General features: G+C 35.8%; 1 protein-coding gene across 1 annotated transcript in view; it reads left to right on the top strand.

The window, feature by feature from the left end:
- The window catches only part of STAU2 (staufen double-stranded RNA binding protein 2), a 334,306-nt gene that overhangs the window by 192,575 nt on the left and 115,594 nt on the right, over positions 1-26,137 (top strand). The window contains exon 10 of the mRNA XM_012663103.1: positions 11,847-12,154. Within this exon, the coding sequence (XP_012518557.1) occupies positions 11,847-12,154 (308 nt within the window). The remainder of the gene's footprint in view (positions 1-11,846; positions 12,155-26,137) is intronic.

A 26,137-nucleotide genomic window follows, 5' to 3' on the forward strand; every position in this document is an offset into this window, starting at 1 on the left:
TGTTTCCCTGTTTCTTTATGTATCTCATAACTTTGTGTTGGGAGCCATACATTTGAAAAAAATAGCCACCTCTTCCAGTCTTTATGGACTGGCTTCATACAAGGAAAGACCCTCACCAATCAGCCTGGCTAAGATTCTAGACACCCCCAAAACCTTTTTTTTTTTTTTGAGAGAATTTGACTTCTCTGGGCATGTGTGTATAATTTCTTAATTAGTGAGGCTTGCTGGTTTCTTTTTCAGGAGCTTGTAATTTCTTGCTTTCTTTGGTCTCTGTCTGCAGCATTGCAGATTTTCTGGTTCTATAGCAGCAAGCTCTCCTGCTTTCCCCCATCCTCAGTGGCCAACCAGGCATCCAAAGTATGCTGGCTCCTCTTCAGCACTCCAGTTCAGGATAAACAGATACCAGTCCCTTTGGCAATCTTCAGAAGGGCCAGCATGCTAGATGCACATTTCATTCCTTTCCCTCCCTTCTAAGGGAGAAGCCTCAAGTTGTGTGCCTTCTCTTGATCCCACTGAGGTGTACCATCCACAGCAAACTGTCCCCTGCTCTTCTTTGTTTGCAGTAGCTCTAGGTATCCAAATTGTGCTGGTTCTGTCAGCACTCCAAGCGAGGTGAGACAAAAACCAGCCCTTTGGGCAGCCCTCTGAGAATCCAGAATGTTGCACCTACACTCCTCTCGTCTTTACCCTGAGGGAGAAGTTGTGATCTGGAATGTTTTCTTCTGGCACTGAGCTGTGCCCACCTGGGGGAGGGGCTGTTGTAGGTAAAGTGAAATTGTTCTTCCTATTTCAATGTGGCTGTTATTGGCTTTGTGCTCATCTGGGTTACTGCAGCTTCTTAACTGGATTCTGGAATTTTCAAAGAGGTATTTTGGTCTGTATATTATTGTTAAATCAATGCATCTGTGAGGGAATGAGGGCTGGAACTTCCTGTTCTGCCATCTTGCTGATGTTACCTCAGACTTCTTTTTTATTAAATTTTTTATTTTGAGAAAATTGTACTTTCAAATGTGGTTGTGAGAATTAATACAGAGAGATCCCGTGTACCTTTGCCTGATTTATCTATGGTAACATCTTGCAAGACTGTAGTATAATAACAACTAAGCTATTAATACAGACAAGATGCAGAACAGTTCTGTCACCACAATGATCTCTCATGTTGCCCTATTATAGCCATATCCTCTCCCCTACTCTCAACCCTGGATGGTGTGGGAATTCTGGCCCCCACGTGGTCTTCACTGACACTGTAGTGGGGTGACCTTATTCCTGCTAATCGTGACTCTCTTCTGTTTCTTTCCTGACACCATATATAATTTGGATGGGAAGGGCATCTCATTATTGCCAAGTAGGGGTAGAAGTTCAGACTCTTTATGTGGTCCCCACTGATACCACAGTGTGAGGATTCAAGTCCCAGCTCCCTACTCAGCTTTCTGTGGCTCTGCCATGTCAGGGAAGGTGGGAAGCTTCATTACAGCTGTGCAAGTGTGAAAGCCCTCGCTTAACCTTTGGTGCCATCGGTAAGAGTGGGAGAACAGGTTTTTATGTTTATTGGCTGGAATAAGTGGGTTTGTCTAAATTTTGTCTTGCTAGGCTGTTCCTTTTCTGGTCCTAAAAAAATGAATTTGTTGTTTTTAGAAGGCGATTTTAAAATTGGATAAGTATTTAATATTTATACATTTCCAAATTGATATTTTTTTATTAATAATATTGTGGAATCTTTGATAAGTTTCTGAGTAATATGTAGACTAATTTGTAATAAGTTATTAAATCAGAATTAGATTATGTAAGGAGAATTGAAAGACAGTATTATCTGGTTAAATTCTTTCATCCTTAAAGCTGTGCTTAAATTTTTGTGTTATGGTGACCTAATATTTGAAGATACGTGCTTCCCACAAATAAAATTATGAAAATGGCCAATCACGTTATTTTTACATCTCTCCCAAAGGGTGGTTTCACAATGAGAATCTTTTTTTTTTAAAAAAAGTAACTTTACCCTGGCCGTCATCCCTGTCTCTTCTATCACTACACACGGAGAGACTCTGGTTCATTGAGTCTAGAAAATGGGTCCGAAATGAAGAGAGAAGAGAACCTCATTTTGAGTTCAGTATCTTGACAGTTTCTTTTCTCTATCATAGTGTTTAAGTATTTCAGGAATCCAGATGCACAGAATCTCTCAAATGTATAGATGTAAAGAGCAGTAGTACTTGGTTTTGTTGTTTATTTTACTATTGGAAGATAAGCACATGTGCTGACTCCATAGTCAGATGCCTGGGTACCCTGTCCCAACACCTGGCACTTACTGGCTATGTGTAGAGCCAATTATGTAACCTTGGAGTTATATAATTGGAGCCTTGAATCCTTCAACTATAAAATGGGGATAATCACATCCCTGCTTCATGAGGTCATTGTAAGGATTACTGAGCTAATATATGCAAAGCATTTGGAACAAGCCTGATATCTAGTAATGACTATGTGAATTTTAGCTTATAATTATTGTTTTGTGAGCTGTTTGATGGTGTTGACTAGGAAGAGATAGTCAGGATCCTAGTGGAACACTGTGTTGAGATGTCTGGGGACTGCTGCGGTAGCCACTTCAGTGTGTTTGTCTTCCTGCTGAAAGGTCAGGTCTTTTGTGTCATATGTCAGATGTATATAATCCATTGTTCAGTCTCTTTCATAGTTTTAGGGAAATGGTAACTGATGGAGTTTTTCTGTGAATAAAGATAACCATTGGGAATGATCTTCATTTTTACCCCGTTTAAATAAATGAATAATTGACGATGATGACTCATTATCCTCACAGGATGCTCTGAAACCTCATTTTCTCTGCAACAGCTTTGTCTTACTCAGTGGGAATATTCATAGTTTTCTTTATTGGAAAATGTTGAGCCTTCAAAAAAATTTCTTCTAAATAAGCCAACTAAGTGCAGTGTTCTTTATTATTAAGATGAATGGTGAATGCACTTCTTAGGAATGCCTGAACTCCCCAATTAACCTCTTATACAGTACTTGGTCAGAGTCGCATATGAGGTGGGCTGCCCTTGTAAAGTCAAACTATTTCTTACAATTTTTCCTCATCTTCAACCTATGTCTCCTATTTGAAAACTGCTGCTAACCATAGAAATCTACTTAATATGTCTCAAGTTTTTTTTGTGGGGGGAATGGTGCTTGTTAATCCCTTTGTGTTTCTTTGGTTTTTTTGTTTGTTTGTTTATTTAGAGACAGAGTCTAGTTCTGTCACCCAGGCTGGAGTCCTTTGTATTTCTGACATGAGCTTTAGATTGTCTCACCAGAAAGATACACATCAGCATGTGTATAACCCACAGTTTACATTTTATTAACCTCCTAACTCCCATTCATGGGTCTTTTAGGGGCCCTGGGATCTCTATTAAACACTCCTGTGCCAGAACTGTTCTTTGATTTGTATCACTCATTTTGAGCTCCAGAATTTTCTTGTTAAAGAAAATATCTGACAAAAGTATAAATCATTGTATTTGTGTAAGGTCAAAAAAAAAAAAAGATGAATGGTGAATTTATTCACCATAGCCAGGTTCATAGCCTTTGTCATTATATACTTTTCATTTTTCTCTTTAAAAAAAAAAAAATAACAATTCAACTCTCGGTTTGAAAACTCTGACTAGCACCTTTGTTTGACCAAGGTACATTTGTGTAGTAGAACAGCTTTCCAAAAGCATAATGATCTTTAAAAAATAATTCAAAAAATCTTTATTGCTGTTATTGTTGTTTGTTTTTAGTTTTTGCAGGAAAATTTATCATTTACCATTTTGTATTCCCCCTCACCCCACCCCAGTGTACAAGGGCCCATCTCTTGGAGGTGTTCTAGGTGCTGTGTCATGGCCTAGAGTTCTGCTTTTTGTGGGTCAGGACTGGACTAAGCACTTTTTCCTCTTGGTACCGTGCTCACCAAAAGACTTTGAATATCTTACTGAAAAGTTCTTTGTCAGTAATTTTATTCATAAGCATTCACCAAATTAATAACTGTTCATATACATCATTATGTTAAATGTAGCAAAAAAAGACCAATAAAACATGCAAATTAACAAAATCAGTGCTTTCATCCAACTCCAAGGGCAAGAACAAAGTTAATTTTCACCACTGATTTGTTATGCTTTTGGAGCACATTAAAATACATCATTTTGTTCATTTGTTCAGTAATTACTTTTTTTTAATGTTACCTTTTCTTGTTAACTTTACCTTTCAAGGTGATTCTAAAACTGACCTTCAAAAGAAACCTCTAACAGAGTATTTACCTGTTTGTTTGATTTTTCTTACTGTATTACTCTTAGCCAACATTTTCTTTCTTTAGTTTAACTTTCACAAGAGTTTCTTTCAAATTTTGCATTATCAATTTTTGACTCTATAAATAGTGTACATTTATCTTAAAGATTGGGCAGAACTAGGGATCGAAGGGCCTTAGCTAGGAGACCAGGTCGACAGTGAGTTCTGTGGAAAAGGAGAGGTGGCGTCCCATACAAATATCACCTGTTCAATTGGATCCCAACAATAGGGCTCAGGAAGGGGTGATTTCTGAAGCTCACATAAGCCTAGTAGCTAAAGATCATGTCAAGGATGACTTCTGTGTGTCTCTGACTATGATGGTCCAATGGGCTTCTTCTGGGGGTCACATGTACTCTCACCTAATACATGGCCTCAGGCTTCCCCAGGGAAGAACAGAGGCCCAGCAATGAGGCCCACCCTGCTATCCTTTCTCTCAGGTAGCTATAAGTCAAACAGCTAGAGCCTGGGGAGCCAGAGTCTGTGCATTAGGTGGGCAAAGCTGCAGACCTCAAGGAGCAGGCATTGCTGATGTCAGCCCTGCTTATCCTCAGGGCCATATCTAGGACTAGTGCCACTGCCAGCCCTTCCCACTTTGGTGTCTTTGGCACCACCCTGTTTCAGGGTCCGTATTCTAAGGGAGAGGCCCAGAGCAGTATAAAAATGCTTTCATGTCATTGGTTTTTTAAAAACTTTTTAAAGTATAGTAATGATAAATTAACAAGAAGTTGTAAAAATGATACAAAGAGGTTACATGTACCCATTACTCAGCTACTTCCAGTGGTGACATCTTACATAACTATAATACATTACCAAAATCAGGAAATTGACACTGGTATAATACAATTAACTAGACTACAGACCTTACTTGGACTCTGCCAGTTTTCATGTAAATGATTTTTTAAAGTTACTATGAGACTAATAAATCATGCTATTGTTTTTCATACTTTTTTTTCACATTTTTTATTTTGAATCGGCAGTCTATGTTTCCAGTTTTTAAGAGTTTCTAATTATAACTTTTTATTGTGAAAAACTCACTGTGGCAGAAGTGGGCTTGAATGTTATTTTGTATTCAAGTATTTATAAGCAAATCCGTAGTCCAACATTATTATGGCAGAAATTCTAGTTGATTTATGGAAATATAAAGATTTTTTTCAAAGTTTTGGTATAAAAAATGACAAATTCATTTTATTATGGAATAGCTATACTTTCATTCCAATGACTTCCGGAGAAAGTAGAAGTCCCTACAGACTAGCATGAGCCACTTGGGCCAGTGTGGTAGCATGGTTTATCTTCCTGCTATACTGATTTGCCCTATTGTTCTGAATCCCCTGATACCACTTGCTATACATAAACATTTATGTTCTTCAGCCTTTCTGAAAGAGCCATGGCATTAATGAACATTGAAAGGCAATTTTCCTGAGTTTGCTTATCTATACATATGATAAGACTTTTTAAGAGATCTCCAATTCATAACTTGCTCTGTAACTTTCCAGTAAAAACTAGAGCTCCATCAACTCCTCCAGGAGGTTTTATGTGCCAGAGGGTTCACACACTTATCTGAAAGCAGCACAGACCTACTGAGCAAAAACATGTAAAATTTGCACAGTGGCCTGGCATTTCTCATTTTGTAAGATGTCATAGGCCCTGGCAACTTCAGACCTTTAAAATCATGTGTGAACTTCATATATTTTAGTGAGATTTTGGTAAGGCCATCATTAGAACAACCACGATGACATGGATCAACCCTGGAGCTAATCTGGGCAAACTCTGGGCATTGAGTTTACTTCCTGGAGTAAGACTTAGGTGTTTGGAACTGGCTGGAAATTGAATTAATTTCCTATCTGTTCTTTTAGGAGCCTATTTAATATAATGGGTAAAGTATTCTGGATCCAATTCTAGTGTTGCTACTTATTATCCATATGACCTTGAGTGAGTTTTGTAACCTCCCCGTGCTTCCATTTTTCCATCTGTGCTATAGGGAAATTATAATTCCCATTTCATACAGTTGTGGGGGTTAAATAAGATAATGCAAGTAAAGTACTAGAACGGTGCCCATGTTGTGTCTGCAGTATAGCTGTGTACAGTTTTTACAAACTGGCAGTCCCGAGGTGGGAGTATCAAAAGCAAAATCAGGGACAAAAGATAGATGATGGGAGAATGGATCAGGACTGCTTCAGATAAAGGGTGAATAGAAAGGGATGTTACAAGCCTAAGTGAGGAGAATGTGGTAGTTAAAGTGCTTTTGTGGGAAAAAGTTTATCCTTAGCAGTAACCAAGTAAAAGTAAATTAAGATAACAATGAATTCTTGTAGGGTGGCAATGATTACTTAGAATAACTAAAACCTGTTTTGGCAGAAGTTTGGGAAAATAGGTTTAGTCACACCCTACTAATAGAAATATAAATTGGAATAGTTATTTTGGGAGACCTAATTGTCAAAGTAAGTTAAAGGTCTTTAAGTATGCATATCCTAAATTACTCTTTGATTCTACTTTTATGTCTTTTTACTATTGAAAAGCAACTTAAATTTACAACAGGAAGTTGCTAAATGAATGATGGCCGATCTGGACACTGTTACAGATGTGCAAGTTGAAAACCATTCACTAGTTGACCGCATAAATCCACGTCTTTATACTCTTTCTATGACTAGTCTATTAGTTGAGCTCTGTAGAAAGGAATCCTCTTTATTCACGAAGAAAAGTTGACTCAGGCCTTACTATAGAATAAGAGAGCCTGAACTCTGTATGAGTTCTTATGTTGTGATGTAATGCCTTTCTTGAGTGTGGAGAGAGCATTTTTGTTGCTTTATAATATTGCTATTGGCAAGCGCATTACTGCTGTATAATAACAATACAGAAGTAATGCTGTTAAGTTTCGTGTTTCTTAAATTAAGCATAGAATTTAGAGTTATAACATTTAAATTCTTTAAATAAAAACTATATATGGTATTTATGCAGATAGTGAAAAACAAAAATTAGTAATATGACATTTCATTTATCAAATTGGCAAATAATTTTTGCAGTTTTATTGAGGCATAATTGATGTATAATAAACTGCACACAATATCTACAGTTTAATCAGTTTTGACATGTTTATATACCTGTGAAATGAATGTTTCCATCTCTCCAAAAGTTTTCTTGTGCCCTTTTGCAATCTATCACTCTTACTAGCCCCACCCCAGGCAACCACTGACCTGCTTTCTGTCACTGTTGATAACTGGTAAAGACTTTTTAATAATAATGTATAACACCAAAATAGGAAACAAGATACTTTCATATATTTCTGTGGGAGTGTGAAATTGGTACAACTTCTTTGGAGGGCAATTTGTTAGTGTCAAAAAACCTAATATACAAATCCTTTGAACTAGCAATTCTGCTTCTAACTTGAGAAAATAAATTTTCATGTGAACAAGGATTTAATTACAAGAATGTTCATCACTCACTGTGTTATTGCAAAACCATGGAAACAAATTAGATGTCCAACAAAATGGAATTGTTTAAAGAAACAGTTCATATAATGAAATATTATGCTTTTAAAATGAGTAGCAGAAGTATATTGTTTAGTAAACAAAAACAGGATCATGTGGTATTCCTGTGTTTTAACTTGTTTTTTCAAGCTAACAACAACTAGAAAGTGCAGAGATGAAAGAGGACTAAAAGCATATCTTTACAGCAAAAGATTGAAAGTAGTTCCTCTGGCTGGTGAGAGCTATCTGTATTTTTCCTAATGCATATGTTTTCTTTTAAAAATTATGGAAATGCCTTCCTGATTATAAAAACTAACACTTATTAATGCTGGGAATTTGAAAACTAGCACAAAGACATAAAGAAAATACATAATTGATTGATATACCGTGGTCTCTTGGTATCCTTGGGAAATCAGTTCTGGGACCCTCCGCAGATACCAAAATTTATGGATGTTCAAGTCTCTAATAGAAAATGGCATAGTATTTTATATAACCTATGTGCATCCTCCTGTATTTTGAATCATCTCTCTATTACTTACAATGCCTACTACAGTGTAAATGCTGTGTAAATAGTTGTTATACTGTATTGATTTTTAAATTTGCATTATTTCTTATTCCATTGTTATTTTTTATTTTTCATTTTATCAAATGTTTTATATCTGCTGTTGGTCGAATCTGCGAATGCAGAAACTGTGGATGTTGAGGACCAAAAAGCTATTTAAACTGTTTTTTTAAAAAACTTACAGAACTTGTATGCTTTAATGGCATCAAGATAAAGTCCCCTGAAACTTGGTCCCTGCCTGCCTCCACCTGAACTTTTGCAATTCCCACTCCCTCTTCAAGCTCTGGTGGTAAGGCATGGCCTGAGGTTTCCTGGAACACAAACTCTCTTGCCCTTGCTCCTGCCATGTGTCTGTCTTCAGTCCTCTTCTTTCTTGGCTAAATTCTCCTCATCCTCTGAAATTGACTGTCAGTGTCATCTCCAGCAAGCATTCCCTGAGCTTCTAGTGTTTCTCCTTTCCCATTCCCACTGCTCTCTAGTGAGGTCCCTACCACATTGTATTATCCATTTTCATTTTGCTACCTTAATAGACTGAGCATGACTTGAGGTTAGGAAAGTATTGGTTGGCACAATGCCTGGAACATAGCAATAGGGCTTAACTAAGAGAGAGAGAATATGAATATGTGTGTGTGTGTATGTGTGTGTGTGTGTGTGTGTGTGCGTGTAACTGGGCAATAGAAATAAAGATGTGGGATCAGACAGTCCTGGGGTATTGGAAGAAATGTGAATATAGAGCATTGGGGTCTTCCTGAAGAATTTGGTAGAGAAGATAGAGACATAAGTAGAATCCATGTTTTTAAGGGCTTCCTATGTCATCCTAAGGAGTTTGGATTCTATAGTGTAAGTAATAAGCTGTTGAAGGACTTTTAAGTAAAAGAATGGTCTTGCCTTGGCAAGATGATGGAATAGGAAGCCCTGGCCCCCTTTCCCTTCATGAACACATCAATTCAATGATAATTCATAGACAGATTACCTTTGTGAGAAATCCAGAAACTAATTAAGAAGCTCCTACACCCCAGGAGAGCACAAAACCAGCCATATCTTAACTGTTAGGGAAATTTGAGTTATACTTATACCATAATTCCTATCCCCAGCACAGTGCCATACAAATTGAGACAATCTCCCTACCCCCAGCTCCCAGCTTCTTTCTCCTTGGGAAGAGAAAGAGGTGCATGTACCATAAATCCAATGCCGCAGCTTTTCTGGCAGCTACCCAGAGTCCTGGCTTCTATCTAGCCTGTCTCAGAGTGCTGATGGGACATGGCATACTCTAGCAACTCAGAGATGGCCTCATCATAGCCACCTTCTCAGCCCAGCACAGAGCTAATAGATGAAAAGTTTCAGTTCTCAGCTTCTTCCCAGGGAGGTGAAGAGGTTCATCCTGTGTCCAACAACCAAACTTACCTCGGGGGCCACCTGAAGAATTGGCTTCAGTCTTGCTTGTCTTAGAGTACTGATGGGACTGGGATACTCTAGATGCCTGAGGACTACCAAGAACAAAGAAAGTGGGTTAGAGTAGCATAAAAGTTTGAGAGGCCCCCAGAATCTCTGGCCAGGCTGATTGGTGAGAGTCTTCTCCAGTGCGAGGCCAATCCGTGAAGACCAAGAGAGGTGGTTCTTTTGTCTTCTGTGTAGACAACAACACAGAGAATCAAGGACAGTGAAGAAACAGGAATATTTTCTAAGCAAAGGAATGAGATATATTTCCAGAAACTGACACTAATGAAATGGAGATATGTGATTTACTTGACAGGGAATTGAAAATAATCCTTATGAAAATTCTCACTGAGGTCAGGAGAATAATGCATGAACAAAATGAGAATTTCAACAAAGAGAGAGAAAACTTTAAAAAATACCAAACATAAATCATGGAGCTGAAGAATATAATAACTGAACTGAAAAATTTACTAGAAGGGTTCAGTAGTATACAAGATCAAGAAGAAGAAAGTAACAGCAAACTCCAAGACAGGTCATTAGAAAGTACTCATTCAGAGGAGAGTGGGCTGGCCTCCAGCATTTCCCAAAATGTCAGCTGTTATTAATGTTCTGTAAAAGGTTTGGATCTAAAATAAAGTTGGGAAATCCTGGGTTAAACTAAGTTGAGTAGATTTCTGCTGTCTGGGCTTCTCAGAGACTTTACTATGCTAATATGCATTTTTTAATTCCCCCAAAGAGGTGTATATGATCTAATTTGCATTATTTTCCAAATTTATTTCTCATGGAACCCTTTTATTTAGAAACCATGTTATAGAACACTTTTTGGGGAATGGACGCTGGGAAGCCGAGCAGCAGTGAAACCTTTCAGTGATGATCACAGGAGTCCAGTTGAGAAAACTGAAGGCTGACTTAGAAAGTTAATAGCAGGAGAGGAAGGGGCAAGAGCAAAGGAATTAAGTTGTGTCTCTCAGAGCACATTCTGTACAAGTGGTGACTTATCAATAATTTTAAAAGATAGTATGATTTGAGGGTTATTAATATTTAATGATCAAAAGACATTAGAACAAGCAGTTTGAAATATGGTTTGAAACTTCTCTGAGACAAATGATAGTTAAAGGGACTCCACCAACTGATGACATAGCCCCTGGCTCACTCCTCTTGATTTCAGAACCTGGCCATTTAGGGGTGGGAAACCTGCGGCCTCGAGGCCACATGTGGACTTCCAGATCCCCAAGTGTGGCCCCTCGACCAAATCCAAACTTCACAGAACAAATCCCTTTATTAAAAGGATTTCTTCTGTATAATTTGGATTCAGGGTCAAAAGGCTTCACTCAAGGATCCAGAAGGCCAAATGCGGCCCCAAGGCCGCAGGTTCCCCACCCCATGATAGAATAGGCAAATTCTAGAGACGTTTGACCAACATGGTATCTACTTGGTTATGGGTTAATCAAAGATGGTTGCCAGGAGTGTAGGTTGGGTAGTGAGCAAATAGTTGGTGATATTATTTATATAATAAGCTAAGCAAGATGGGACATTGCTAGTGTTGGAAAGAAGATGCCCTGTACTTTTTTCGTGTTCTTGGGTTAGAGTTGTCTGTGGAGCATCCTTGTGAATAGGAGAAGACCATTACATCATTGGTTACATGGATTTGTACCTCTGAAGAAATTTCGACTGATCATTTTACCTTCTGTGCCTCAATTGCTGCATATGTTGAGGGTTTCATGCCTCTTTTATGAGATATAAAATATTATATTGCAGGGTGAAGACACTGTGCAGTTTCAATCTTCTTCCCCATTGTACTTCCACATATCAGTTTCCCTGCCCTCCCACAGCTTCCCTACTACACACAAGTTCCAATAAAATCACTTTTGTGGATTTTTTTTTAACTTCTGATTTTGGGAATATTGAAACATGTTATTCACCTCTAGATAGAAGGTGTAATTAATTGCCTCTGCAGATATAAGGAAGATGCTTGATTAGCAGTGTTACTACACCAAGTGAGGCCATTGAGTTAATAATGCTATAACGTATTTCTATTCAGTTATTTTAAATGTAATAACAGTGTTCCTTCATTTTATTTATAGCTCCAAAAGGAATTCTTCATTTGTCTCCTGATGTTTATCAAGAGATGGAAGCCAGCCGCCACAAAGTAATCTCTGGCACTACTCTAGGCTATTTGTCACCCAAAGATATGAACCAACCTTCAAGCTCTTTCTTCAGTATATCTCCTACATCGAATAGTTCAGCTACAATTGCCAGGGAACTCCTTATGAATGGAACATCTCCTACAGCTGAAGCCATAGGTTTAAAAGGAAGTTCTCCTACTCCCCCTTGTTCTCCAGTACAACCTTCAAAACAACTGGAATATTTAGCAAGGATTCAAGGCTTTCAGGTATGAATTAAAAGCAAAAACAAAAAGAAAAACAAGACAATTCATTAGCCCCAGATCCTTCATCTCTATCCATCACAAGGCTCATTTTGCCTGCTAGTGTGGCCTATGTGCCACTTACATTATACATTATTTAGGAACACAAAGGACAGAAAAGAGAGAGCCATATGCACATGCCTCATTTCCTCTTATTTTTGGTCTATCCAGTAATTCTTTTGCTGCCTGATTCTCCTCCATTTTCCTCCTTCTTTTTCTTCTTTTTTTTAAAAACATTTTTCATACTCTGCACTGTCTTCCATTTGGTCTTGATTGGGTGCATCTATCTCCTCACTCTGTCTTCCACAAGTAAAAATCTGCCTTCAGACATCTGGTGTTAGTATTTTGCACTCAGTTCCCCCTCTTTTTACATTAGGGTTGAATTTTTCTAATGATGATTTTACTTTCATAGCAGTTTTGAATTTGGCATTCTATTGCTAGTAATGATTCAGGTACACCATTAAGATACAATATCCTAGAAATATGTTACCTTAGGAGTTAATTAAACATGATATTTGAAGAATAATGAAATGCTTTCTAGTTGTTTGAGGCATAACAATGTGTATTTGTTTTACTGGATCATGTTTTGAACCGACTAGTTAGAATAGCACCTGCCTCACATGGTATCAACAATTCTATTTCACTGGGTAGTCCAAAATTAGCTTATAGTTTAACTTGTTGTGTATGTGAATTTAGGGATGGAGACTTACTTTTTTTTTTTTTCCACCTATTTATTCTTTGTTTCCTTTTGGAAAAATCCCACAAAACCCCACACTCCTTTATGGATAGATCAGAGCTTTTTAAAGAATTGTGAACTATAGGAAGGGGAAGTATCTATGTCCTGATTTCTTAGTTGCCTTGAAAAATCTTGTACTGAACTGTAACCGCTAACTTGACTGGATGAACTGCAGCTTGCTTGTATGTAGAAAGAGCGTATTGCTCCCTCAGATTTCACTGTTTCATCCCTTTTCCATCTTAGTCTTACTTCTTAAGACCAAAAACTGTTGTTTCCTCTAGAAATGCTCTAGAAAAATCTGTATTGTGTAGAATGATCATGTATTTATAAAAATTTTTACAAGTTTAGATTATAAAATGAGAAAGAAGACCATGTGTTTTGGGGGGTATTTTGCATGTTTGTCCCCCCACCCCTTTCACAGAACCCTTCTGATTCTTTCAAACTATTGCCAGGTAGCCATTAGTGTTTTTCATTGGACTATTGATATGAAATTAAAGAAGCTGTTACCAATTATTGGCTCTGTCATCTGAAATTTTAACCACTTAATTGAAAGTTACAATTTTAGATTTGTTTTTGTTGTTCACTTTAAGAATCACAATAAATCACTGTTTTAAAAAAAGACCTTGATTCATACAGTTAAAGTATTGGAAAAATTTAAGTAATTTTTAGTTCTATCCATAATCTGCATAAGATGAATTAGAAATAAATTGTGATGAAAAGAAAATCACTGCTATTTACAAATCTACTTGTTTAGAAATGTATGAGAGTAACACTGCATTTTTATAAAAACAAAGCACAAATTGCATTCAGGCTCTGAATTAATTTTTGCTTGGAGATGTTATTATATTAGATGTAATTCTGCTGCCAGAAGAACTTCTTAATTTTTTAAATTTGCTCTTATTTGTTAGTTCTTGGCAATGACAATAATTATAATTTTAATATATCTTCACTTTAGCCACCATATATAGTCTGCTTCCCCCATTATTGGGCTGATTGCTTAGACCTTTTTTAAAAGCTTATGCTGAGAAAATATAATCTTATTTAAGGACAAGTTAAACATTTCCAAATGTGTGTATTGTGATTTTTACATACTAATGAATATAAACAGATAGTTTTAAAACATTACTGTGCTTGTTTGGTTGAATGAGCTGGTATTGATGTGAAATATCATGTCACTGATGGACCACAAACTGCAGCTGAGCAGTGAACACAGTCTCTGTGGGAATGGCTTAGTGTCCGGTCACATACTAGCCCCATCTTCATAATGTCGCAGTGGAAGGTTCTTTGTGGTTTAGAGTTTCAAAGCCTATTTCTTTATAGGTAACTTTCTCAGGTATATTTACCTGGTAGAAAAACATGTGGATTGTTTCTGTTTCTTAAATGTTTTAACTGGACTCTAGTTTAGAAATTATAGGACCAGCTTGTTACAGATTATGTGCTGTTCTGTTACTTTTATTTCTGGAACTTAAAAACAATAAATTCTTTTTCTGTGTTTCTAGGTTAGTACTTTTTTATTTTATTGCACACTGAACAGATATTATTGCTTATTAATATTGTGTAAACCCTTCTTTGGCCTTCCTTGCCCGTTGCAATTTGATTTAAGCCTAGCAGAGCAATTATATGTGACAGCTATATGTATTACAAAGCAAAAACATGTGAGTGTATTGAGAACGAAATTGTTTTAATTTTTTTTAACTACCTAGTCTTCAATTTGAATTTGTAAATTACAAAATGCTAATTTGTTCACAAGAATGTAGGTGTCAAGCTCACATCCTTTTGTTTAAATCTACAAAATAAGTAAAATTATTATACAATTAAAGTTAATAATAAAGCTGACTTCACAGAGCAGAATGTGACTAAACACTTGTACGTTCTCAGCAGTTCTTTTGTTTTTGCATGGATTCACCTAAAATTTTTATCATGTTTTAGAATCAAGCCTTTTGGATCTCTATCAGAAGTTCAAACAAACAAAGCTTGTTTCTTTGAAATTTCATTGAGTGCGTTTTAATTATCTTCTTCTAAAACTTGAACGTTCTTACCGATTTATTATTTTGTAGAAAAGAAAGTTTTTGTTAATAGTTCTATGAACCCCAGACTTTGTCCAGCCTAGTCTGTGTGTGTCCATAACTTCTACACATTTTATAAAAACTCCTTCAAAACTCTAATCATACCGCAGTGTTTCAGGGTTCCTTGTTGTATACTTTGATGCTCTTTAATTATAATGCCAAAATGTTTCAAAATCATTCAACTTTTTAAGAAAAATTATTATGGAAAAGACATTTTTGAAAGGCTGTGCATGTGAGCTGAAGTAAAAAGATTTTGTTTTATGTTATACTGTATATTATTCTAAGTTTTTACATCTTTAATATGCTTTTCTATACTAATTATATTAGAAATCTCTTTTTATAGCTAAATATAACCAGTTCCCTTGTTTAAAGGAGTCATTAAAATGATTAGATTGGAAATGAAAGTGAATTATTTTAGTAGATTATCCTTTCTAGATGGATTTAATTTCAGTTTGCCATTCTGTGTCCTTCCTGTGATCACCATCCATTGAGCAGTGTTGTTTGTGAGACCTTTAGAGTAAAATATGACAAACTAGGGTTTTTTCCTCACATAAATATTATAAAGAAGCACTTAGTTGGTGTTTTAGTTAAACCATAATTAATTTTCCAAAAGCAAAGAATGTTTTATAGAGGGGCGTTTCATTATTGTGAGTTGTATGTTGGTGCCATTTCCAGCAAGATGAGAATGTCTACTTAAATTAAAAACTTTCTTTTCAAATGTAATTCACACTTAATGCATTCAACTGATATGTCTCCTTTTATGGAGTTTAATATGATTATCGAATGTTTCTCTTATAGTTATAGGCTTCTTTTAGGTATTTATTTTTAACAACATGACTTTAGTATAGGTTATATCGAGATGGGGCCAGTGGGGATGGGGTGAAGACGGATGGGCTCCCTGAGAATCTTAGAATAAACCATTTTCCTTTCTCTTTAGTCTCATCTTTCCTATACCTCATGTTTTGTAATCCATATATTTATTATCTAAGTGGCTATTTTCAGCAGTGTCTTTTTTTAAAATGAAGTATCTATTTTTTTAAAAGATCAATATAAATTTGTAGATTTCTAATAGGAGAATATGGAGAAAGAAATCATGCATATACATATACACCCACACTTTGAAATAGTATTGTCCTGCAGTATCCCCAGGGGACTGGTTCTAGGGCCCCCCCCAAAGATACCAAAATTAGTGGATGCCCAAATCCCTTATATTAATATAAATGACATAGTATTTACATACAACTTATGCACATCCTCCCTTATGCTTTAAATCATCTCTGGATTGCTTATAATATGTAATACAGTGGAAATGCTATGTAAATAATTGTTATAATATATTGCTTTTTTATTTATATTATTTTTTATTGTTGTTTTAATTTTTAATCCACAGAGATGTAACCTGTGGATACAGAGGGCCAACTTTATGTTTTTTTCTTCATTTAAAATTTGTCCTTGAAACAGAACCTACCATGTCACCTCTGAGCCCAGATTTTCATCTACGTTATTAAACAAATGATATAAAATGATAAGAAATTACTTAGACTACAATGAGCAAAGCACATTTGTGGGTTTGGTCAGCAGATGCTGCTCTGATTTGCAGTTACTCCTTTAAAATCCCTCTCGAATTTGACCTCTACTACTTTTCAAAAACCCTGGAAAGATTAGATATGTATTTGAGCTTTCCTAAAGGCTTGACCTTTCTGTAGTGACCCTAAAACTCAGGTTTGTTCTTCAGATGGGCAGTCCAAGTTCATGCAGTTTGACCTATTGTGTCTGTTATCTCTAGACTTTGATATGCTGGCCAACCCTCAGGGATATGAAAACTGAATATCACATAACTATATTTCCATTAAAAACCAGTAGATTATAGATGAGCTCATTTTGCTGAAATTCTAAACTCTGTAAAGAAAAATACTATGTTTGGAAAAAGAAACCCTGTTGCATATAAAAACATATTGTGATGAGTAACAGTAATTCAGGTAAGAATCAAGCTGGCCTTGAGTATAATAGTTCATTATTACTACTATACCGGACTGTTAATCTGGATTCCCCCCACCCCGAGTCACTGTGGTATATAACTACAGACAAAAGCATTCATTTTGAGCCTTGATGCACCAGCACATATATAGTAAGACACAAGGTATTTCAAAGAAAATGTATTTTACAAACACATAAGAGCTGTTCTTACCACAGAAACTTTGATGTGAATCTGAAATGAGCCACCATGGTGCAGAAAAAAATGGCTGTCATGTGTCCATCCCAAGTAGAACTATCTGTAGCTTTTTCTGTTTGTATCAGAAGAGATTTCAACTCAACATGAAAATTCTATTTGGAATTATTTACAAATCAAGTCTTTAAAAAATTATTTTTCATCCAAAGGTAGATTATATTTCCTTTTGCTAGAAAAGGTTGGCAATGATGTGATTTTTACCTAATGACATAAAATTAATTGTAGTACACATCAGGTGCTGGCAGCTACACCTAAACTCATTCTAAGTCATGTTGAAATGATTCCAGTATTTGCCTCTCTCCAGATGCAGATTCAGCTGTATCTAAAGAGGGTTTTTCTCACAAATGACAGTGGCTAAAATTTCATATGTATTGTTTTCTTCTCACCCAAGGCAACTCTTAAGAAAGAGAACAATATGTGGAATATTGCATGTAAAAGATTTCTGTACAGTCAAAAAAAGTGCTCTAGCATAACAGGGGCATGCTTCATTTAGGAGATATATGGATAAACAAGGGAGGAAACTGACATTTATTGACTGACACTATATATCAGATAGTGAAGTTGGCATTGCATACCTGGTACATTTTTGCTTACAAATCTTTATTTTGAACCAAACTATTATATGATGTTTGAAGACCAATCCCTGTAAGTAGGACTAATGTGTAATGGTGACCCATGGTCTGCCAGATATTTGTTTGTTTTAGTCATAGATTTCATTAATAAGTTTATTTCTGCCCTCAACTATATATATATATATATATACACAACTGAGTAACTTAAGAATTCTGACTCCTTTGAGCTGGAAGGGACTTTGGATTTTATTCTAAGATAAAATTTTATATGTAAATACACATTTGAGACTACATAAGTAAAACATCATATTAGTAATGTAGTTTACTTTTACTGGATTTTAAACCCTGACAGATTTTAGATTCTAGAAAGTTCTGCCATCTTAACATAGGCACATCAAAAAGCAGATTTAACTATCAGAGAAAATGGATATTTCTAAAACTTTTGAACTGCTTTTTTCTATAGAATTTTCATTGTTTTAAATATAAGAAAAATCCAGAATCAAGTCCTAAAATGGAACATTTGAGAAAACAAGGACTATTGTAGAAAATAGTACAGGTTCCCAGTTTGAAAAACTTTTATTAAAAGAAAAGAGATAGTAGATAGTAGATAGTACATTATGAGCAGTTTTCAGTAATTTCAGTATATATGTGAAGAATTAGATGGATAGGAAGTCAATCTGCTGTAGAATGCCATCCCAAGGGAATGTTGGAATTGATTCAGCTGAAGAACAGGAAATGGAACATATTTTATTCACTCTGGGCAATTACTCGTTAAGTACCTAAAGATGCTGGGTAGCGCGCTAAGCACTGGGCCTGGGAGGAGTTATGGTCAGGTTGGGGACTGGCAGGTAAATAAAACCAGTATACAGAAGATCAACCACTACCATGAATTAGTCCTATCTCCAGAGATCAATACTCAAACATTATACTGTAGTTTGATTAAAAAGAAATAAATATTTGCAGCATGCTGCATGAAATGCATGTAGTGCTTGCCCCACATCATCAATGTGTAACCTGATAAATGTGAACTTGAAGTGTAGGTAGTGATGTGAAGAATCATAAATAGGAATGAACAGCTCTAACTGAAGGAATTAGGGAAGAATTCAAAGGAGAGTGGACATTTGAAATAGGTTTTAAAGAACACACTGAATTTTAAGGTAGATAAAAAGAAAAGGAATTGCTGGCAGAAGAAGCAAAGTACTGAAGACATAAAAGGGCATGGTGTTTTAGAAACTACTTAATTTAGAGTAGGAATGGCTAGCAAAGAGGCTGAAAAGAAGTGTGTTTTGTTGGGAGTTTAAAATTTTTAGCCATTAGACAGAGACCACTATGTATTGTTAAAAGGGCAGTGACATAATTGGTTTACAGAAAGATGATTCTGTAAACAATGTAAAAGATGAACTAGACAAAAAAGGGGACAGACTAGTAGCAGAAAGATCAGTTAGAGTGGTTTTACAGAAATCTAGGAAAGAAAGATGAATTTAGATAGAGCTAGTGGACATAGAGGAATGGAGCTAAGATACAGTTGTCTAAGGTGCAATAGAGAAAATTAAATGATCTTTTGTGCTGACTTCTAAGAGGGATGCTTTCACTAGCCTATCAGGGTGGAGACTAGATTTTCATGTGTTAAAAAGTAAACAGAGGCAATTTGAGGAGTAAATGGGGTAATATGAATGTGAGGTGTTTTGGTCAAGGTTTTATTTTTAGTATAGAGGAGATGAACAAACTTAGAGAGGAAGTTAATGAGTTCCATTTTAAACGTGTGTAGTTGGAGTTGCCTGTGCAGTTGGAATGGGTCTGATGACCCACAAGAGAAGATAGGACACACAGATTTGAGACTCATTCTTATGGAGATGTAATCGAAGCCATAAAAGTAGATAATATTGCCCAGGGAAAGTGGATAAAGGCCTTGGAGATATTCCTGATGAATATTAACATATAAGGAATTCATTTATTCGTTAATTCAACCAATATGTATCAAGGCCCTACCATGGGCCAAGCACACTTCTTGGCATTGAGGATATATATGTCATGAATATGACAGCCAAGGTTTCTGCCCTCATGGAGCTAACATTAGAATGGAGCAGGGGGCAGGTGGAAGGACAGACAATAATATCTGAACACATATGGTAAATTCAAATGGTGTTAAGTTCCTAAGGTTATAGTTACTTGGAAATTAATTAATCGTGAGGTTATGATTATTTATGAGAAGTATAAAGAATGACTTAGTGTCTCCACTTGTGTCAAAGATAACTATTTAAACGTATTAGCCAACCTTATTGAGGTATAATCTACATACAATAGAACACATCCATTTTAGTTGTACAGATTGATGAATTTTGAAAAATGTATACAACCATGTAACTACCACCATAACCAAGATGAGACTATTTCTATTACTGCAAAAAATTTCCTTGTGCTTCTTCTCGGTCAATTTTCCTCACCTCCAGACAACCACGATATTCTTTCTGGCATTGAAGATTAGTTTTGCATTTTCAAGTATTTCATATCAATGGAATCATACAGTATGCACAGTTTTGTGTTTGGCTTCTTTCACTCAGTATAATATTTTTGAAATTCATTCATGTTTTGTGTATCAGTAGGTCGTTCCTTTTTATTACTAAGTATGGGTATATTATATAGATATATACTATACCACAAATTGTCAGTTTATCTGTTGATGGACATTTAGGCTGTTTTCAGTTTGAGGCTATTATGAATAAGCTATTTATGAACATTCATGTGCAAGATTTTGTGCAGACACATCTTCCCAATTCTCTTGGAAAAATACCTTGGAGTGGAAGTGCTGGATCACGTGGTAAGTGTACATATAATTTCATAAGAAGTTTCCAGATTCTTTTTCAATGTGGGATATCATACTACATTCCTACCAGCAGTGTATGATGGTTCCATACAGTAATATGGTCAGTTTTATTCTATTGAGGGTATAATGGTATCTCATTGATATTTTAGTTTGTATTTCATTGATGACTAATGATAGGAGCTTATTGCTTATTTCATGGGCTTAGGAGTCATTTGTATCTTTTTGTGAGGTATCCACATCTTTTGCCCAGTTTCTAATTGGATTTTTTTTCTTATTGTTGATTTTTAAGAGTTCTTTACATCCTAAGTCATTTGCATGGCAAATATTGTCTGCCTGTCTGTGACTTGTCTTTGCATTATCTTAATGTGATCCTTTGAAAGCAGAAGTTTTCACTTTTGCTAAAGTAAAATTTTCTATATCTTTCCCTACAGTTTATGCCTTTTTGGTAGTATCTAAGGAATCTTTGACTATACCTAGGTTACAAAGATTTTCTCTTATGTTTTCTTATAGGCATTTTATAGTTTTAGCTTTTATGTTTAATGCTAAAACCCATTTAAAGTTAATTTTTTTGTGTATGATGTGGGGTTAGTTCATTTTTTTCTTGTGGGATAGCCAGTTGTTTCACAACATGTATGTAATGTGTTGTGTTTTCTCTAGATGTATCAAGATACTCTGTTTATCTTTGATTTTCACCAGTTTGACCATGCTATGTCTAGGGGTGTTTTTAATCCGGATTGGGATTCATTTTGCTTCTTAGAACTATAATTTCTTTTTTACTAGTTTTGGAAAGTTTTTAGGTACTATAGTTTCAAAAACTTTTCTACTTTTCTACTCTCCTTTTAGAACTCCAGTTAAACATACATTGAACCCTTTGATACTGTCCCACGGATTTCAGAGGCTCTGTTTATTTTTCTTTAGTCTTTTTGGATTTATCTCCAAGTTCCTTAATTCTTCCCTCTGTCCTCTCCAATTTGCTCTTGAGCCCCTATAATAAATTTTTCATTTCGGTTATTGTATTTTTCACATCTGACATTTCCATTTGGTACATTTTTATACTTCCTTGTCTCTGATGAGATCCCATATTTGCATAGTTATTGAGATCATATATTCCTTTAATTCCTTGAACATCTTTGTAATAGCTGCTTTGACATTTTTTTTTTTGAGACAGAGTCTTGCTCTGTTGCTCAGGCTAAGGTGCCATGGCATCAGCCTAGCTCACAGCAACCTCAACCTCCTGGGCTCAAGCGATCCTTCTGCCTCAGCCTCTTGAGTAGCTGGGACTACAGGCATGCGCCACCATACCCGGCTAATTTTTTCTATATATTTTTAGTTGTCTGACTAATTTCTTTCTATTTTTAGTAGAGATGGGGTCTCGCTTTTGCTCAGGCTGGTCTTGAATTCCTGAGCTCAAACGATCCACCCACCTCGGCCTCCCAGAGTGCTAGGATTACAGGTGTGAGCCACCGCGCCGGCCTGCTTTGACATTTTTGTCAACTAAATTTAACAGCTGGGCAATTAGAAGTCAGTTTCTATTGCCTTATTTATGAATGTGTTTTTCCCCTTTCCTGTATTTTGCATGTCTTTAATTTTTGTTTGAAAAAAATGGGCATGCATTTTTTATATTGTCCCACAGATTTCTTGAGGCTTTGTGCATTTTTTTCTCTCAACTTGAGATTGTACAATTACTATTGACCTGTAAGTTCACTGACTCTTTCTTGTATCTCCTTCATCCAGTGATTTTTATTTTTACTTTGGATATTGCTGTTTTCATTTCTAGCATTTCCATATGGTTCTTCTTATTAGCCTCTGTTTCTCCACTGAAATTTCCTATCCATTCATTCATTGTGGACATATTTTCCTTTCCATCTTTGAGTATAGTTAACATGGGTGTATTAAACACCTTTTCTGGTAATTTCAACATTTCCGGTATATTAAGTTTGGTCCGGTATATTAAGTTTGATTACCTTTTCTTTTGAATATGAATCACCTTTTCCTGTTTATTCTAAGTCAAGTAATTTCAGGTTGCATCTTGACTATTATAAATAATAACATTACAGAGACTCTGGATTCTATTACATTCCCCTGAATAGTTTTGAGTTTTCTTTTCTGAGGCATTTAACCTGGCTGGACTCAAACTCCAAACTTTGTCTTTCTTCTTGAATTTTCTTTTCTCTTGGCTGCTGTGACAGTAGTCTTTCCTGGCTCTCTGTCAACTTCTGTGACAAATGTTGCAAAGAAGAACCTAATAGAGTTGTCATTTAGGTGGTTACTGCTCCCTGTTAGAGTAACTTCAGTGCAAACTTTTTGTAATGAAGTGAATAATAGAGGAGAAAGTTGAGATAGTGATAGTAATACTTTCTAAGAGTAAAAGTACAGATATCTAAAAAATGATCTTTGGGGTTTGCTGCTGATTTCAATTGCAGCTTAAGCAGCAACTTATTTCTACTTAGCTTTTGCAAATCAAGTAGCATGTATTGATGTTTCTTGGTTCAGGCTTCTTATGCATAGGCCTATATTATAATTTTTTGCCCTCTAAAACTCTAACTTAAGGAGAAACCTTTAACTCTTCTTTTTCATGATGCTTTGGATAGTGTGCTTTTCCAGCCTTTTATGCCAGAAATATTTTTTACTGCATCCATTTCCCTTTCCATATCAAAGGTAGAAAGTACTACATTGTGCCAGTGACTTTGTTTTTCTAATGAAGAGATAATTGAGTCCCCACTGATTCTCTTCTTTCATTGTTTGAAGATTCTTTTAATATAAAATTCAGATACACACAGAAAAACTTAAGTTTTATCTGTTGTCTACTCTAATAGGCTCTTGGCTTTCTTCAAGTCTCATTAATTCTTAACACTAAGGGTTTTGTTTCCTACTATGAATGGCTATTAAAAGAGAATTTTAGACTTTCAGAAAAGTAGAAAAATAGTACTAAATTTAACATTAACACGTATATAACCATTATCTAATTATTGGTACCAGGAAATGAATGATGATACAATACCATTAACTAATTTACAGATCTTATTCAAATTTTGCCAGTATTCCTACTAATGACCTTTTTCTGGCCCAGGATCCAGGATGGGATCCCACATTGCATGTAGTTGTTATGTCTCTGAAGTCTCTTCTAATCAAGTAATAGTTTTAGTCTTTCATAATCTTGACACTTTTGAAGAACACTGATCACTTATTTTATAGAATGTTCTTGAATTTGAGTTTTTGTAATGTTTTCAAATGATCAGATTTAGGTTGTGCATTTTTGGTAAGACTATCACGGAAGTGATGCTACACCCTTCTCAGTGCTCTTTACATGACTCTGTTTATACCATAATTGTCTTAAGTATTTCCTCTACATACGTTGAGAACCACCTCAGACAGTATTATAATTTTTGTTTCAAATGTCAAACATAATTTAGAAAATTCAAGAAGAGAAGGAAAATCTATTATATTTACCAATATTTTTGCTCTTTTCTGTGTTTGTTCTTCCTAATGGAGTCCCAAAATTCCTGCCTTTATCATTTCCTATTTCAAGAACTTAATTTTAGCCATTGTTTCAAGGTAGATTTGCTGGCAACAAACTCTCAGTTTCCTTTTATTTGAGAATGTTTTGGGTTCCCCTTCATTCCTCAAGGTTGTTTTTGCTGGACATAAAAATCTGGGTTGACAGTTCTTTCAGCACTTGGGAAATGTCCCAGTTCCATCTGGTGTCCATGGTTTCTGTTGAGAAGCTGCTGCCATTCTGATTGTTTTACTTCTATAAGTAAGGAGTTGTTTCTCTCTCACTGCTTCCAAGATTTTTCTTTGTCTTTAATATTCAGAAGTTTGATTATTATGTCTTGGAGTGGATTTCTTTGTGTTTATCCTGTTGGAGCTTACCCAGCTTCTTAAAGGTGTAGGTTTATATCTTTTACCACAATTGGGTAAATTTTCAACCATTATTTCTTTGAATTCTTTTTCAGTCCTATCCATTATCTCTTTTCCTTCTGGTACTCTCGTGACACAAATATTAGATTGTTGTGCTCCTACAGACTCTTTAGAGGCTCTGTTTATTTTTTCTCAAACTCATTTCTCTTTGTTTTTCAGATTGGGGAATTTATATTTTTCTGTCTTCAAGTTAATTGATTCTTTTCTCTGTTCTATTTTTCTGTTAAGCCCATCTATTGAGTTATCTTCTGTTTCTTTGGTGAAACTATTTTTAAAAATTTGTGTATGTAATTGCTTATTAAAACATTTTTATAATGGCTATTTTAAAATACTTGTCAGATAAGTCTAACATCTGTGTCATCTTGGTGTTGGCATCTGGTGATTGTCTTTTCTCATTCAAATTGACATTATTCTGCTTATTGGTATAGGAAGTGATTTTCTGTTGAATTCTGGACATTTTGGGTATTATGTTCCTGAAACTTCTGTTTTAGTAAGCCTCTGACATTGCACCAGCTAGGGAATAGGGGTGCCAACTTGTTACTGGAAGTTCATGTTTTCCATCTAGCTTCTGTTGACACCCTAGTAGGAAGAGGGATACTTGTTACAGCTGGGTGGTGGTGAAGGTCCTGACCTCCCACTGTGCCCCTCCTGACACCACCTGGGCACTGGGGGTTAGGGTGCCTCATCACCAGGTAGAGGTGAAAGTCCAGGGATCCAACAGAGATGAAAGTTCAGAGTCCTCATTTGGCCTTCTCTGTCACAACTCTAGCAGGGGAGTTGGTCAGCTCATTATAATCTGGTAAGGATGAAAGTGTAGGCTCCCCATTTGACCTTTACTGTTACGGATGAGAGTAGATCTGCCATTTTTTCCATGGTGTTTGCCTGGAGTAGAGTGGTTATTGTCTAAAAATTTTCTATATTGCTAGATTATTCCTTTCTTGGTCCTTTGGTTAGAGAGAGCAGGCTTTCTTAGGGTTGTTTTTGGTTTTTTTTGTTTTTTTCCTATATCCATTGGCATTTTTTCAGGTTGCTGGCTTCTTTAGCACCCAGTCCAGGATATGTAAGGCAAAAAGAAAACCCAGGAATTCACCACTGCAGTTATTTCTTAGGACCCAAAGACCCTAGTTGGTCTTTCTCTTTCTCCCTTTCTGAGTTCTCTTATGTTTGTTTTATACATGGTATCCAGAATTTTACTTGTACTTAAGCAGGAAGAATAGGGCAAAGTAACTCTATCTGGAGTAGAAGTTATAAATGGTCTTTCATCATGAATATAACTGTATTTTAAATTCAAATACATATCATATGTTTCTAAAATCTGCAGTTCCTGAGTAGAAAGCACCATATGCCAATACTTTTATTAAAAAATTAAATGCCATTGTTAATTAAGCCAGCATATAATGAAAAGATTTGTAAGGTTTTGTCTTTGGTACCCATTTTCTGAAGTGATATTCAATACAGTAGAATTCTAATACATGAAAAGTAGTAGAGTTGGCCCTATTGAGAGAAGAGTTTGTATTACTTTAACTTTGATAGTATACTGAATGCCGGTATAACTGTAATTTTCCTCTGACCTTGAAGAGAATTTTTCTTATTAAAAGGTT

The sequence above is a fragment of the Propithecus coquereli genome, unplaced genomic scaffold (genome assembly GCF_000956105.1).
Source record: "Propithecus coquereli isolate 6110/MARCELLA unplaced genomic scaffold, Pcoq_1.0 Scaffold8, whole genome shotgun sequence".
Taxonomy (NCBI): Eukaryota; Metazoa; Chordata; class Mammalia; order Primates; family Indriidae; genus Propithecus; species Propithecus coquereli.